This window comes from Lissotriton vulgaris, chromosome 9 (assembly GCF_964263255.1).
Source record: "Lissotriton vulgaris chromosome 9, aLisVul1.2, whole genome shotgun sequence".
In the NCBI taxonomy this organism is placed as follows: domain Eukaryota; kingdom Metazoa; phylum Chordata; class Amphibia; order Caudata; family Salamandridae; genus Lissotriton; species Lissotriton vulgaris.
Genome location: NC_141697.1, coordinates 543,319,019 through 543,336,658, shown reverse-complemented (window position 1 = coordinate 543,336,658; position 17,640 = coordinate 543,319,019). Strand labels below are relative to the sequence as shown.

Below are 17,640 nucleotides of genomic sequence, written 5' to 3'. Positions count from 1 at the left end.
GCCAAGCACGGAGGCACAGCAGACCTAGCCAGGGAAGACTATTGGTGTCCTCCATGTGTACGGGCCATTGAGTAGTTATTTTTTTAGGAAAACAAAAACCCACCCTTTGTGAGTTTGTTCCTAAAAAAAGATAAACAGATGTAGATTAGCTTCGGAAAACCTAACCGCCCACTCCTCATCTGCACTGTTAAAAGTGGTGAATGCGTTTACATCATGGAGATCCCCACCAGGCAGACAGGAATTTCTAATTAAGTCTGGCAGTACTCTGCGAAAGTGTAAATGTCCTAGTTTTGCAGGGAGAGACCAAAGAATCTCATGACTGAAACAAAATTCACATTAGACAGCACATTTGACATGAGAAGGTAACTGAGCTGACAAGACACTATCTTTCAACACTGACTTTGACTGATCCTTAAGATGAAAGCAGAGCTCTCTTTCGTACGCTTATACCCTCCAATGAACTTATTTTGTCATGTCTCTGATTTCAGCACCTATTGGAGCGCTCCTGGTACGCAGTCACTGAGACCTGCCTTGCGTTCACTGTCTTTCGTGACGATTTCAGTCCCCGCTTTGTTGCACTTTTCACCCTCCTCCTATTTCTCAAGTGCTTCCATTGGCTGGCTGAGGACCGAGTTGATTATGTGAGTATGTTATTATTGGGTGTTGACCATTCTTTTTGCCCTCTCTCTCTCCAACTCCTTCTGTTATGTGGCAATCTTGTGTAGATTCTGTGAGTATTTCAGCAGAACATTTTTGACGACCTTTTGGAAAAAGACCAGCCATGTGTTGATCTACTCCTTTACTGCCTGTAGGAGTATGATAATTTTCAGACGTTCTGTAAGAAGTCTTACCCTGCTTTGTATCACTCTTTGCCATCATAATAACTAATACATCTCCACCCCTTTTTGGGTTTCCCCTGCGCAGTGCTTGCGAAATCTCTTGTAACGAAAAAAAAATATTGAAAGTGATTTAGAGCTCGCCCCTTCCTTACCTTTTCTTAACATTGTTTGGGTCCTACGTTGCTCTTGTTGTCTTGCTGCTTATTGGGCACCACCTTCTTTTCTCCTCCGGCTTCCTTCCCGGTGTCCATGCCGTGGAGCTTGGAGCAAGTCCTGCTTCCTGTCCGTGCCTGTGCGCCTGCAGAGTACTTTTTCTTTTATTTCCTTCTGTAGTGCTACATCAGAGTGCATCATTTGGCAGGCTGAATCTTAATTAGTTCACATTCGTTGCTGGTTGCCCCATTTCCCCCACCTCCTCCCTCCAGTTGCTACTTGATCCCTCGCACCTCCCGTTGCTTGGCCTGTCCAAAGATCACCCCTCTCCCACCTTGTCACTGCTTCTCCCTTTGTTATTAGTTTTTGTGTTAAAACCTCATGGTTGATTATCAGCGAGAGCAGGCCAGCCATGTTGTGATTGACAGAGCGGGAGGGATGGCTGAGATTAGCCTTCTTCTGTGTGATTCCTTTTTTTTTCCCTTCATTTTTCACATTTCATTTATTTTTGTGTGTGGGTGAGAGACTTTATTTAAGCTGTTGCCCTTTATCGGTGCAGTCCCATTGCTGCTTGGTCCCTCCACCCCCTGTTGCTTGCCCCAACCCCATCACTGCTTCTCCTTTCGATGCTTGTTTTTTGTGTGTCAAAACCTCAAGGTTGATTATCAGGGAGAGCAGGCCGGCCATGTTCTAATGGATAGGGTGGGAGCGATGGCTGAGATTCAACTTTTGGATGTTAGTCCCTTTTTTTTCCCATTTCAATTATTTTGGCATATATGAGTGGGAGACATTCTTTAATTTGTTGCTCTCATACTGCAGAGCCATGCACTGACACCAGATCTGAAATATTTTTTGTGTGCAGATTAATTGTCTTTGGTAAACGAAAATCGGGTGAGGAAGGCTTTAGAAAGGAGTGGGTGGGATGTGATGAGGCGGTCAGTGTGGTATTTCTTTATTTCTTCAATATCATAGGTGTTTGGGGAGGAAGTGGGTAATCTTCTGACATGCAGTGACAAAGAATGTCATACTAATGGCAAACTGTGCACTCTACAAACGTCAATCACCTCAAATGCGCAAGGAATTTGGGAGTATAAGAAATGTGCACACACATGGAACAAGCATACTCAAATGGCATAAGCACATATCAATAACACAACTTGCACATGGAAGGAGAATACATTAAAAAGCATTAGCAAAGCCAATATGTTTTGCCTATGCAAAATCTATTGGCTTAATCAGTGTATTACATTTTAAGTTGCAGTGCAACATGGCTTTAATTAAAAAAAAAAAGCAATATGATGCTGCCCGCATTGTCCGCATCATATCACTTTTTTATTTTTTACTTTAAGCCACGTTGCTCAGCAGCTCAACTTCTATGTAACATGTAAAAAAAGTCAATAGAATTTGCATAGGCAAAACCTATTGGCTTTGCCAATGCTTGGTTTTTTTTTAAAGTTGTTTTCACAACTCGTTAAGAATAGTCTGATCCTGCATTACTGTACTGTTGCTCAGTTATTGTATGCAGACTCTCTTTCACACCTCCCGTGGGAAGAGGTTATCCTGTGCTGTTATGCTGTCCCTATCCACAGTGCGTAGCAAGATATGTGTTCAGACCTCCTGTGAGAAGAACCTTGTCATGAGCTACTATGCTGTTCGACCACCCAGTTTGCCCATTCTACTACTTTGACATTTGCTCGATAGCTGCAGGGCAGTGAAGGGGTTGATTTAGAGCTGAATTGGCTTTCATAACCCTACCACGAAAGCCCCCAGAGTCCTATTTAAGTCTTGCAACTTGTAATGTGGGGCTTTTTTAGAAAATTATTGCCGGGGCTAGGTATTAGTTTTCTAATCATGCCCAATGGATTGGGCAAGATTTGAAGCTCTTATTGGAATAGGTTCATACCTTTTTTTTATTAACTGCATACAGCAGTGGGCTGGGCCCACCAGTTGGCAAGCCTACTAATTGCCTTTTCTAATTGAACACCCTGTGAACATTACGTTCTGTCTCTTGGTTATTCTGAATGTCCTGCCACAGGAGTGCTTGCCTCAAAGGGAAGGGTGTGAGTGCACAAGTGGATGACTTTCATTTATGTCTGCGCTGGCAGATGCTAACCTTGATTGATCTTTAGTCAGTTTAGAATCCTTTACCCCTGAGTTTGGTTTATGTAGCAAACATTTTCTTTTGCCCACCATTCAGATGGAGAGAAGTCCCAACATCTCTTGGCTGTTTCACATACGAATTATCTGTAAGTATCTCATTTTGATCTCCACATTGGAAAGTAAATGTTGGTATGATTGTTCTAAATGAAATTCTCCTTTGATATAAAGATGCATCCTCAAATGAGGGGACCTCAATTGTTATTTGTCACTCATATAGTGCGCAATCAGCTTCTATTATAGCATCCTAGTACATTCAGCATTGCATGGGTCACCCTCCCTTAGTATTATTATTCAGTATTTATTTTGTCTGTCAGATTGGCAAGAAATTGGAGAGCTGCCATTACCATTATTTGTCCTCAAACTTGAACTGTGTGATTGCTGCTGTACTAATTCAACACATGCACTTGAATGACGATTAGTAGCACACTTGTTTTACCTTTTGCACTTTGAAGCCGTTTCGTTAGACAGCACAGTCATAGGTTCATCTTGAACTTGAAATTCACCGTGCAATTCTTTCATTGGTCCACATCATTATTGAAAGCAGTTAGACAGCAGCACTGTTTTTAGAACACTTTGCATGTGGTAGCTGCCAACATGTGCTTTCATTGGGCCACGTGTTTCTTCCTGTGTGAAGCTGATAAGTTTTCTTTATCTTAACATTTTGTGAGTGTTGCTGCAACAGCTGCACAGGAAACAAGATTTCATCAGCTCCTTATTGAACGCGTGACTGAACACTGCACTGCAAGCTCGTTCACATATTTGTGTTAAAAACTGTATCTCGTTCAACCATTCATATCTGTAATTTTTAATAATTCTTAGTCAGGTCCATCAAGTTGCATTGTCCAACAGACTTTGGAATGAAGTAGAAACACATAAAAATATTTACAATGGAATTTAGATGTTGTAAAACAGGATGTTGTAAAACAGTATCTTGAAAGTACATATATTCGAAGTAATATATATCTGGAATTACCTACTTAAACCTAATTCAACAATATTGTGGTTCTTTTTGTTGTGTTCACAATATTTTAGACCAATGCTATTTAACACCTAATATTTTGGTAGAAAACCAACGATACATTCTAAAATAAAACAATATTTCCTAGTCTTTAAAATGAGCATGCCACAGTGACTGTGTTCTCTGGATTTGCATGCTTGGAATAGCCACAATGCAAGGAAGGTTCCCACACTTTAATTCCCTTAGACTTTGCATCACTTTAGGGTTAGTTCCTTTGTTTTATGCTCTGTTAATTAAACACTAAAACAGTAAAAGAGATACTTCTACCACCGTTGGCTTCCCACACTCCAGTTTGTGCTCCGTTTACGTTTTAAAATTCCTTCTGGAAAAACAAACACAGTAATATGGTGGTTAAGCAATATCTGTGTGATTACTTCTCAGATTTTAGCAAAGTTTTTAGTTCCCGGGAGTTTTAACATTTTAGATTTTTCTATTAATCTTCTGGTACAACATTATGCTGGAGATTGCTGGAGATATTTGGGTAAATTACGCTATGCATATATATATTTCAAAACAGTTTTCGGAGTCCGTAATATAAACCTGAGATCAACATGACACAGAGCAGACAGATTTGACTTAGACAAAATATAGAACACATCTAGAAACAACAAATAAGTAAAAAAGTTAAAAACACAACACATTAAAAGTCCTACTCAAGTGTATTAATATATAGTAACTTTTAACGGGCAAAGTGTCAGCAAAACGACAGATGTCCTGTAAGTGGAAACAGAGATATTACGTTTTAAAGCTTTCAGCACAACACCTTTATGAAATATGAAAGCACCAATAGAAAGTACTGTTAGCATGTGACCAGAAAGTAGTGTTATTTCAGGATGGTCACGCTGAAGCATCCTCGTGCAATAAAATGACCATATTCTAAATTCTAGAGCTTGGTGTGAGGAAACCATAAATACGTTTGGGGTTTGATCTTTGGTTCTGGAAGGGGAAGGGACTTATTTGTTTCTTATTTATTCTTCCACTTTTCTTACTATTTAAGTCCTTTTCCGTTTTTAAAGTAAACTACTGAATGGCCATCAAAGTTTTATCTATTGTGTTATTCTGTATTCTATTCCCTCTATCTCCAGGAGTCCGCTTTGACTGCTTACTCCAGCTACCCGTAGACTTTTGAGCACCTGAAACAGTCACTTGTTTCTTGGAGTGCACACACCTTGTAGGGTGGGGGACCCATTGGCAACCAATATTGTCCCTAACGCATAATGCCTAGCCACCTCTAAATGCGCAAAAAATAGCCTCACTCTACATGGAGCCTAACCTCCTTCTGTTGTTCAAGGACATTACGTTAGGGTTCACACAGCATTAATGCCATTCTCCAGGCGTGTATCTCTGAGGGACATGTGTTTTGAAACTGCGTGGACAACCAACACTCATCTGCAGACGCTAAACATGCTAGTTTTCTTTCAGTGGTGATGCAAGATTTGGGAAAGAAGTGGTCATTATCCTGTTTGCCTTGACCTAAGCAACCCTTTTTTTATTTTCCATGTCTGTCGAATCTACCCAATAGAAAAATAGAAAAGAGCCAGTACTTAAGAGCAGGATAAAGTTAACTTTATGGGGTCCTCATTATTCTAAGGGTTGCCCCATCAAGGTCCTTTCAACTTACACGTTTGCCATTGGTATTGATTTTTAAAACTGGCATAGAAACTCACATGCACAGACACAGTTCCTGTTGTCAGAGATGCACATGTGTATGTGCGGCACCAGCACGCAAAGCTTTGTAATTAACAGCTGTAGAAGTATATCCAATCCAGTCACTAAAGTGCATGATCATCAGTCGTAATAGTCCCAATAAAAACAATGTTATCCTGTTTGAGGCTATGGGTTTGAAAGTGGATTAATTAATCTTTTGACTGCAGGGATCTCTGGTCAACACCCTGTTACAGGATTGAATGCCAGTGAGTCAACTCCGCCTCATAAAATGAGTGTAACTGAAGAAAACCTCTCCATCAGCTTCAAGAAAACCAGATGTGAATGTGTATTTCACCAGACAACCACGCAGCCCACAGATACCACCCGTAGACACTACCACCTCATCAGATTAGCCAAAAGATCCTCCTTCAGAGACCGCTTGAATAACAACGCACACGACAGCAAAGAACTCTTCAACATCGTAAAGGAACTCGCCAACGATATCTCGCCCTCGCAAGAACTATGCAACTCACTAGCCATCTTCTTCCACCGCAAGATCGCTGACATCCACAACGGCTTCAACACCACGACCATCCAGACTGCGCCAGACGCCCCCAACCCCCACCCCCCATGTGAACACCACCAGCGCCAACCATCTGACCTCCTGGTCCAACGACGACGAGACACGCAAGGTCATGAACTCCATCCACTCAGGATCTCCGTCTGACCCATGCCCCCACCACGTATTCAACAAAGCAGATGCTGCCATCGCACCCCAACTACGGAAGGTCATCAACATCTCCTTCAAAACAGCGACATTCCCGGAAAGCTGGAAGCACGCCGAAATCAACGCCCTCCTCAAGAAGCCCAAAGCGGACCCCAAGGACCTCCAGAACTTCCGGCCCATCTCCCTGCTCCCGTCCCGGCAAAGGTGATCGAATAAATCATCCACATGTAACTGGCCAGTCTCCTGGAAGACATCATCCTGGACCCGTCCCAGTCCAGATTCAGACGAAACCACTGCACCGAAACTGCCCTCAACGCTGCTACAGACGATATCAGACGCCAACTAGACAAGGCATCATCTGCGGCGTCCCCCAGGGCTCATCCATCAGCCCGACTCTGTTCAACGTCTACATGGCCCCCCTCGCACAAGTGGCCCGCCATCTCGACCTCAACATCATCTCCTACACCGATGACACCCAGCTCATCCTATCCCTCACCAAGTACCCTCACACCGCCAAAACCAACCTCCACGAGGGAATGAAGTCCGTCACCGACTGTATGAGGAGCAGCCGTCTGATTCTGAACTCTGACAAGACGGAGGTCCTCATCCCACCCCCTCAGTCTGGGACAACTCCTGGTGGCCGACCACACTTGAAACCGCACCAACACCAACAGACCATGCATGAAGCCTAGGATTCATCCTCAACTCCTCCCTCTCCATGTCGAAGCAAGTTAACGCCGTCTCCTGCTCCTGCTACAACACCCTCCGTATGCTCCACAGGATCTACTAGTGGATCCCTACTGAAACAAGAACGGTGACGCAGGCCTTCGTCAGCAGCAGACTGGACTACGGCAACACTCTACGCTGGAATCCCAGCCAAACACCTACGACGACTACAACGCATCCAAAACGCCTCCGCCCGACTGATCGTCAACGTCTCCCACCGCAGGCACATCACCCCCCACCTGAGAGACCTACACTGGCTCCCTGTCGACAAGAGGATCACCTTCAAGATCCTCACCCACGCACACAAAGCACTCACTACGCCGGACCAGCCTGCCTGAACAGCAGACTCAGCTTCCACACCCCCACCCGCCAGCTCCGCTTTGCCAGCCTCTCCCTCGCAGCTGTCCCCCGCATCCAACGAACGACCTCCGGCGGCAGATCCTTCTCCTACCTCGCCGCCAAGACCTGGAACACCCTACCCACATACGGCAGACCCAAGACCTTCTCGCCTTCAGAAGGCTCCTCAAGACCTGTCTTTTCGAGCAGTAGCAGCATCCCCCGCCCCTCCCCTCAGCGCCTTGGGACACTTATGGGTAAGGAGCGCGCTTTACAAGTACGCTGATTGATTGATTGATTGATTTCACAGGTACACATAATGTGTTAAGCAAGCAGCCCTAGCGAGTTTGATGTATAATATTGCAGTGTCCTTTACATGGTGCCGGTCATATTTCTCTTATTTGCTTACTCTGTCTTGTTTCAGCTCTTGTGCTCCTTCTGGAGGTGCTGGACTTTCTTTTTGTCAGACATGCGTATTACAGCATCCTTGCCCGAGGAGCCTCTGTCCAGCTGGTCTTTGGCTTTGAGGTAAGAAAATTGCCTTACATTAATAGTCATACTTAACCCTGCGCATTGATATACTGTGCAGCCCAATGCAAATATATCAGTCACTTGAATGCTGGCACACTGCACTTTTTCTGTAATCTGAACTCCAGGTTCTACACCACGCCCTTGTAAGAAACTCTGCAATTGTGAGCCCAGTTTTATGGCATCAGATTTGTTCTTACTCCAAAAGTTGGTAGTGTATCCGAACAAATAGGTTTGCCCGCCAACTTGGTCCCCTAAAATAACTTTAAAGTCCCTCCATTTGTTTTAGTTTGACCCACCCCCAAACAAAGCCTTTCAGTCCCACCTTACATCATGCTGTGCTATTTCACTAGAGTGATCACCAAACACCTGTTACAGTGGACTTGACACCTGATATTCCACACTTCTGTTATTTTAGTTCTTTGAAGTAGGTAGACCTGGTGGTGCACTTCTATCTTCAAAGCAGCACTTCGTGCAATGCTCTATCACACTTCTTAGTTCTCTACTCGGTTTGGGGGGGGTCACACGCCACCCACTTGCCACACTTTAACCTTGCCCTTCTTTTTTCCCGTACCGAGACTTGCACTCCTTATCTGTAGTACTGCTGTTCCTAAACGTCGACCCACAAATGCAAATACTTCTTCAATATAATATTATCCTGCAAGGTTTCCCCTTAAGCAGTGAGTTTTGCACCAGTAATGCCAATAAATCCGTATCCTGACTAAAAGTACATCTTTTTGTATGGAGACCCTCACACAGGTCTGAGAATGCACATAATTCCTCTCCTACAGGAGCACTTAACGTGCCCATAGTTCTGCAGCGATTTCTTTATTCTAGTTTTTGGACCTATCCATAACTTTTACTCCTCCTCACTCCTAACCTTCAACGCAATCCTATTCTTCCACTACTAGATTCCATGTGTCTTTGGCCACCTTCTTTATACTATAGCAGCTACTTCTGTTGCTGTAATTCGACAAATGCACATATTTATGCACACATGTATGCACTCACACAACTTCTCAATTGAACAACTTGACTGCGTATAACATTGAACGAGTGTCACATTTTATTTGCCCTAGCTGCTTGGTATCAGTGATCAACAGGATTTTGTAACTAGTGCACGTCAGTCTTTCGGAGCTGCTGGTTTAGTATTCGTTTTATGCATTTTCCCTTTCAAAATGCTGGTAGTTAATTGTTTTTCTCCTCTTGTTTGCTGTTGACAGTATGCTATCCTGATGACCATGATCCTCACCGTATTTATAAAGTACATGCTGCACTCTGTGGACCTGCTTTTTGAGAACCCGTGGGACAACAAGGCAGTCTATATGCTATACACTGAGCTCTTCACAGGTAAGACTTGTCGGCTGCCATAAATGGATCTCAGTAGCTTGCTCTCCCTTTAACACATGGCAGGAATTGAAACAATTTCAAGACCTGATAATGTTAAACACGTGGGAAATTTCTTACACAAATAGCAGGTTTAGCTGTCTACTTAAACCAGAACTGTTTTCCAGATTTGGCTTCCATAGTGACCACAAAGTGTTATCAGGGTAGCTACTTATATCTTCCTGTGATTCTTATTATTTACTAGGAACAATTGGTAACAGTTGTGAAAAGGCTTAACAAATGTGTAATAATGTAATTTCCATAAATAATCTTTGTACTTTCTTTCTTCCTTTCCTTAACCTGCTTTGAGTCATACCTGTTATTTTATGTTTCTTTAATTTAGGTTTTAAAAATTCTTTTTATTAGACATTAGACATTTGATGTGCTCTTTTATTCACTCTAGGAAAAGGCTAAATTCCATGCCTGTAAAAATTGTGTAAAGCTTTACAGTGAACAAATACTAAACAATCTAGCGTTTTCAGTATCTGCTGTAAACAGAATGGTCTTTTCTTTCTTCTGTTGGCTATTTTTTTGTTCGTAACAAATAGAGGAAACTGCATCTCCCACAGTGCGGGGCAGTTTCCAAAGAGGGAGCTGTCTGTAGGAGTCATACGTGCCTGTATAAAGGAGCATATCGACTACGGCTCTTTTAATGGCAAGAAAAGTGTTTTTTTAGACATGGAGACCCTGAAAGAGGCACAATTACGCTATTGCTTTAAGAGCGCTAAGGAACTCCCAGGTCCAAAATGCATCACTGTGTAGGGTCACTGAAAACTAGTGCCTGCAATAGAGACTAGGGATTAGTAGGGGTATTTTCTCGGTATAAAGTCAGAGTTTTTATTTTTTTTTCACCGAGGGCCCTAGGCTTTTGACAAAACAGTTTGAGGACCTATTAATGACCCTGTAAGGCTTGTCTCCATGCTGTTCATTTTTGAAGATCTGCTCAGTAACAGAACTGTTGAAGGGTTTAATTCCTAGCAATGCCTGACCACACCACAATTTCCACTGTACCTGATATTTCAAGTTTCCCCCTGTGATTGCCCACCGTTTTCCCTTAGTCCTCAAAAGTGCTACTTTCTTGCTGTCTACAGATGCCCTCAACATTGAAGGTCCTTGAAGTAAAACGTTAAGGTAAAGAGGTCAGAAACAACGCAGGGACCAGATAACATTCACATAGAGGCCATCAGTGCTTGAAGAAGCAAATGGTCATTCACCAGAATGTTGATAAAGCCTAACATTTAATTTAGAGTGTGTGGCATCGACTAAGGCATGTGTCTTGAGGATATCAAAGCTAGGATACTGGACTGCCCACTGCTTCACAACTGTAATGCTTAAAGAGGATGATGGCATTGAGCGAGGTCATGACACAGATATGCCGCGGTTACTTACCGGTAATCTTCATTACTCCGAGTATAGTCTTCCTCGCCACATGACTAACAAAGTGAGCTTTAGCTCCACACCAGAACCCTCCAAAGCAAAAAAGTCAGCCTCCCATCCCTTCCCAATATGGCCGACCCATTACACCCTGACCTCTATAAGAGGAGGGCCGGGCCAACCCATCAGCCCTGACTCTACCAAGAACAAACATGAAGCCGATAGCCAGACAGGGAGGGAAGGAGAGATGGGTACTCGTGTGGCAAGGAAGACTATACTCGGAGTAATAAAGATTACCGGTAAGTAACCGAGGCATTACCTCCTTGCTAGTCTTCCTCGCCACATGACTAACAAAGTGAGCACATACCAAAGCCAAGTGGCTTCATGAAAACTCACAAGAAACTAACGGCCAAGAATGGGATGCCCACCAAAAAGGCCAAACCCAACAGACCAGACGAGTGGAACAACTACTCAAGAGAGAGGCAACCACAAGCAGGAAGAACCAGACCGAGACAGAAAGACCAAAAACCCAGAACCCCGAGACATGAAGTGCCGGCAGAAAATATGCCCAACCAAAGGACGAAGGAGGACAGAGAAAGCACAGAACAAGACCGCACAGAGCCATAAACAACAGCAAACAGGCCCCAGAACAGAAAGCAGCAAGCCGGACCAAACACACTAGGACTGTCCAATGGACAGCCAAAAGTGAGAGGGTAGCAAAAGCCCATACAGGAACCGAAGAAACAGAGGGCATCCCCACCACAGCGACCCAACAAAAAAGTCACAGCAGGAAGGAGATGAAGTCCGACAGAAAAACAGCAACAGTGCACTGTGGACCACCAACCCCGAGAGAGCTGAAAACCCCAGGGGAACGGGGCAGCGGAACCAGACTCAATCAAACAGACTGGAAGGAGCAGCAAGAATGGAAAGGGGAGCAAAAGAAACCCAGCCCGCCAACCGAACAAGCAAAACCACGAAAGTCTCCATCCACAAGGAAAGAAACAGGTGAGACACAGACTCCAGGCGCACAAGAGACCCCCCGGAAGGGAGCGCAACACCAAGGAGGAGAACCCAGGCAGGCACAAGGCAAAACAGCCCCAGGAAGGCGCTGGAAATGACACCTAAGAAACCCGGCCACCAAGGGAACCCAACCAGCCAACAGCAAAAAGCAGAAAACCCACCAGGCCACCCGAAGAGCGGAAGGGACCAGGCCCAAGGCGAAGGCCAATCCCAAGCCCTCATAGCGGAAGAAGACACATAGAGGAATACTGTAACCACGGGATCAACGGAACCGAACACAGCACCCTTAGTGTGAGCAAAACATCTAAACCACTACGCCACAGCCACCCATCGAAGAGCGCGACTGCCCCGCTCACGGACCAAGCAAACCGACCCAGGAACGATCCACAAGAAGGAAGCGAGCCGCCGAAGCGAGCACCCAGGTGGCCACACAGCCAGCAAACAAGCAGGACCGACCAAGCCAAACAACCAAGAGCCGGCAGGAACAGGGGCGAAGAGGGAGGAAAGGCCACAGCCAGAAAACACCCAAGGCAGGAGGACCGAAGAGCCGGGCGAAACAACCCCAAACATAGACAACACAGCCAGGGCGTAAAGGATGTAAAAATCCGCACAGGAATCGCAGGGCCCAGACTGGGGAAGGAGAATCGGGAGAACCCAGCATACCCTGACAAGCAAAAGCACCATACGAACAGACACCAGCGTGGGAAACCACGATACAGTGGCAGGAGACAACCGCAGCAGCATAAGACAAAGGAGAGGCACTCAGGTGAGCACCACCAACAGTTCACAGGACAAACACCCCATCCTGGCCAGACAAGCCCAGACCCCCGTAAGCACAAGGATCAGAGGATGGCGCAAAACTGTGAGCCTGGATGAGAAGGCAAACAGAGCCACCACCGGGGACACAAAATGGAACCGGAACAAAAAATGACCCAGTGAAGGACAGCACAACCGCGCCGAAAAACCAAAGGGGCCAACAGCAACCCCTCGGAGGATGAGGCAGGTGCCAACAGACCAGACAGGAAACCCGCGAGCAGGGGGAACGATGACCGAGCACCGACCGGAAATCCAATCATGCCGCCCAGCCCCACCCAGAAGGGGCACATGAGAAAAGGAAGACCGCAGCTCGCACCCGCAGACAGGGCGAAAGAACGGTTGCATGCCCGACCCGTGACTAGAAGGAAAGGGAAGAGAACTTACACCACCAACTCTGACCGAACCGAAAACCGTGGAGACATAACCAACGGCAGAACGGAACCGAGAGCGCGACCAGTGAAGGAACACTCATAGGAACGGGTGAAGACGAGCACGAACCAGAACACAGGACAGTCCAACCACAGCGGAGGACCACTGGAAGGGACAAGCACCCAAGAGAAGGACAATGCACAGGGACGCCAGACACACTCAGAGGAGGACCCCGACCCACAGCCAGGGAGCCAGGGGAAAAACCAAGGAGGCTGGAGGAACAGGAAGACCCCCAAGACCCCACCAGAACAGGCACGACCAGAGGAGAACCCGGGAAACCGTAAAGATAGACAACAGAACGGCACGGCGGAACACACAGAACTGCCACAGAGGCCACCAACTACCCCCAACAGAGCCCCAACACCCAAGAGCCAAGGAGAAGCAGGACACGGACAAAAGGCAAAGCAGCCTACGTAAAGCCAAAAGTCCGGATGAGAAAAAGGGGCACCACGGTCACGGTCCCGGTCCCAGAGAGGAGGGGGCAAGCCCAAAAGAGCTGAAGCTGATGCAAAAGCCCACACAGAGACCACAGAAGCAGCCGAGAGAAAGAAGGACCGGTGTCAAAGCAGCCCGCCGCAGCCGCCAGCAGCCCCCGGAACCCCCAGGAGGACGTCCAACTAGGGACCAACCAGGTCAGACCCTGCACCCCCAATGAGAGCAGGCGGGAACAGCAGCACAGGACGGAAAGACCTCGGGTCCAAGGCCCAGAAGGGAAGAAGGAGTTTGGGCCAAACAGCCAACAACGCCGCCAGAATCACAGGATGTGAAGCGTCTATGTCGAGACATTGCACTGGCTACCATTGGGGGCGACAGCGCCTGCCAAAAGGCCACATCCCCACAACTAACCATACGCACAGAGCACATAAGCAGGCCCGGGAAAACCAGGCAGAAAAGGGAACACCAACGCGCCCAAATGGGGAAAAAAACAACCACAAGCTGACAGAAGCAGCCAGGCAAACACAGACCAAGTCAGAGACTGAGACCCCACAAGGCAATAGTACAACACTCACCCAGAGAACGTTGCACCCGCCTCATAACAATGGGACACCAGGACCCAAAAACTGAGTAGGACAGGACTGAAACGAGACAGCAGTATAAGAGCTGTTCAAAAGGAGCTAAAACGAGAGCCTCCAACATCACATGCCCACACCTACAGGTTAGCTGTAAACGAGGGAGTAAATGACGCTGCGGGAGAACCATGCTGCGCGCCTGCTCGTGTAAGTCCACGGAATAGTGAAGGCTACGAGCTGTAAGCGACAACACGGAAATGCACCCTGCACAGACAAGAGTATGAAAAAAATCTCCCTAAAGAATGGACCCACACCAAGGACCCATCCCCAGAAGCCGCACGCAGTCAGCCAGAGGAACGGGAGACTCAGCCCATAGTGCCCCCGGAGAGCCCCATCTACCCCCTCTGCATCAGACACCTGTTGTGGGCCATGCGAGGATGAATGAGGGGAAAGAAAGACCCCAACACCCATCGAGCTGAACCAAGGCAGCAGACACTGCCGGCCGGAATCCGCCCCCGACGGAATGAACGGACAGAGCCGCTGCCGGAGCCTCAGGGACCGGAATCTGCCCCTACCGGTGCTTCCCCCTGCACCAAAGAACACCAAAGCGTACATCAGGAAAGACTTTTCGCCCACTGTCCCGGCGGCAAGTTAAACACACCAGGAAGCGCGGAAAACCACACCTACACCCGCCACTGGAAGCCGGAGCGATACCGAGCAGCAAGGAATACTGCCAATATCATTCGGAAGCACAGAACGCCGCGGCGGGCTCCAGACATGTGCGAGGGTTGGAAAGCGCAAGGCAGTTTGAGCGAGCGGGGAACCTAGAGCAGCACAGCCGTCGCCCGCCGACCCCAATGGGGATGCGGGCAAATAAAGAGTGGGGCATACATAACATAAGCAGCAGACTGTTCAATGGGTTCCCAGCCTAGGGAACACCTCAATGTCCAACATTAGGCAGAAGGCGCCGTAGAACTGCCGCCGCCCGCCGCAACGCCTCGATGGGCCGGCAGGCGTGTGTGCGATCTTCAGGCCACGTAGCACTGCCGTCGCCCGCCGCAACGCCTCCAGGGGCAGGCGGGCGGCGACAAACTAGGCACAGCAAAGGGACAACACAAAAGGACTGGCCATACAGGGAGCCCAACGAGCGGAGGCACGGCAGAGCACCGACATTCAACCCAATCCGTACCCGGCCACTCCCCCCACTCCTCCCTGTAAACCCTTGGCCTGCTGGAGCAGAGCCTAACCGGCCAGGACACACCAGGGGGGGTGGTGGAAACTGGGCCCAAGATCCTAGGGTCCGCTAGAGCAGAACTTCCAACCCGAGACCCACGTACCTGACGCATCTGGAGAGACGTGCGCAGAACTAAAAACAAAACGGCTGATGGGTTGGGGCGGCCCGCCTCTTATAGAGGGCAGGGTGTAATGGGTCGGCCATATTGGGAAGGGATGGGGGGCTGACTTTTTGGGTTCTGGTGTGGAGCTAAAGCTCAGTTTGTTAGTCATGTGGCGAGGAAGACTAACGAGGAGGTAATGCTTCTTGTATAATTGCACTTATAAAGTGCTGGTTTTTATCATCGATGTTGGTGGAAGAAGTCCAAAGCTGAATGCTTTTACCAAGGACTTTGGATGTACTCTGGTGCCCTCACTGCTGAGAACGTGGCTAAGTCTACAAATGGCAAAAGTGCATTCCATAAGACCTAAAGATAAAACTTTAGGAAAGTCATGCAGCTGCACTAGCTCAAGAATTTATTTGTAAGCTCATGTTAATAAGATTTAATGTACTTCGACCAGTCGGATCATGGTATCTAGATAAAAAAAAAACACCAGATTGTACGCGCGTGAGGTTAACCATGTTCATGTTAACCCAGGCTTCAAACATTGGACCCTAGTGAGACAATGGTTTCAAATGAGACTGGGTCATGAAAAGGGAACTATAACATGATATGACTCTTGCTTCGAGCAAAGCAGTGATGGTAAAAGGCTACTTGTGAGGCCTGTGGCCCAATGGAGGTTGTTAAGTCTACAAAGTACATCTTCCTTCAGAATTAAGAAGAAAATACGTCTGAGAGAGTCCTCAAGCCCCTGAAATGGCTTGCATAATGATAGTGCACCATACTCAAAGCCTCAAGATTTATATTTTTAACTTTTCAGCAGCATCTGTCTCATTGTTTACAGTTTGTAATTTTTAAACGTGGTTTTAGATGATTTTCTCACTTCAAGAAAATGAAATGTTCAAGATAAACCATTTAACAGTATATTTGTGTGGTTATCCTGTAAAGGGGCGCTGCTCTTAGAGCCTTTTGCATTGAGGATGCAGTCTTGGAAGTGATTCTGCTCTTATCGTTCAGTAATTACAGTTCAAGAATATGCCACACGTAAAGGGCCTTGTCATCTTCGCAGCAGCTTTACGTTTTGCTGTTCAGCAAATGGGCTGGTTCAGCAATTGCTCACACTTCCAAGGGGCCCTGCAGTAAGGAAGGGATTTTTCATAAAAGTACGGATCCTACCAATGTCTTGGACCGGAACAGCCAAACCAGGATTTCATATCCGCTTTGAACTGAGTGAGGACCAAGATCAATGCAGCAGAAATGTGCAAGTGCTTCAGTTTAATCATGTTGTATTGTTCTGATGCCAGTCTCACCCAGCCCTTTGAGAATATGATTAAGTAAGGGAATCTGTGCTGTTTTGACAGCAATCCGTTTTTAGTTTCCTATTAGAATCTGCAGATTAAGTAGGCAATATTTGATTTTATGAAAGGCATTATACTTCATATTCAGAAGGTTCAGTAAGTGTGGTTGTGTTACTTACACAATGCTCCTTATAACAATAAATGGAAATTATCATTTACTTGAAAATCTTAATTTGTATGATCCCTCTATTTCACAAGAGATGCATTTTTGTTATGGGTATTGCAAATTACCCTTATGGTTTTATTTTACTCCAATCCCAGATGATCCTCAGTACTGTCTGCAATTTGCAAAACCGGTATTGAAATCTAAGTGCGTATACCATTTGCAGAAGTCACGTGGGTTGATGATATAACCCTGCGATTACCCAAAATAGAGTTTAATTTTGATGAAATAAGTCCTTCTGATGCATTTTTATGACCCTGCAGCCGCGGCTATGGTAGCTTCTTCAGTTGTTTTTAAAGGATTTTGGATGGTAACAACGAGCAGAGGCAAGAATGTTATGTTCGAGGCATGTGAGCTGCAGATAGTACACTTTGCATAGATCGCCATCTGGTGTTGGGCTCGGATGCTTGCACTTTGTTGTCTTCGAAGTCTTTTGTGGTCATGAGATAGGTGACTCCTCCCTTGGACGATAGTGCGCATGGGCATCGACTCCATCTTCAGATTTTTTTTTTCTGCCATCGGGTTCGGATGTAAATTCTGCACTCCCTTTTCGGTACCATATTCTTCAAACCTTTTCGACGCACAAAACAATCTTAGACCTAAACGGTATTGTTTT

The 17,640-nt window shown here is 46.4% G+C and overlaps 1 protein-coding gene across 2 annotated transcripts in view; it reads left to right on the top strand.

Annotated features, from left to right (window-relative positions):
* The window catches only part of SYVN1 (synoviolin 1), a 267,012-nt gene that overhangs the window by 98,853 nt on the left and 150,519 nt on the right, over window positions 1-17,640 (top strand). For both annotated transcript variants that reach the window (XM_086938027.1, XM_086938028.1), the window contains exons 4-7: window positions 489-641; window positions 3,190-3,238; window positions 8,031-8,134; window positions 9,358-9,484. In XM_086938027.1, coding sequence (XP_086794153.1) covers window positions 489-641; window positions 3,190-3,238; window positions 8,031-8,134; window positions 9,358-9,484 — 433 coding nt within the window. The remainder of the gene's footprint in view (window positions 1-488; window positions 642-3,189; window positions 3,239-8,030; window positions 8,135-9,357; window positions 9,485-17,640) is intronic.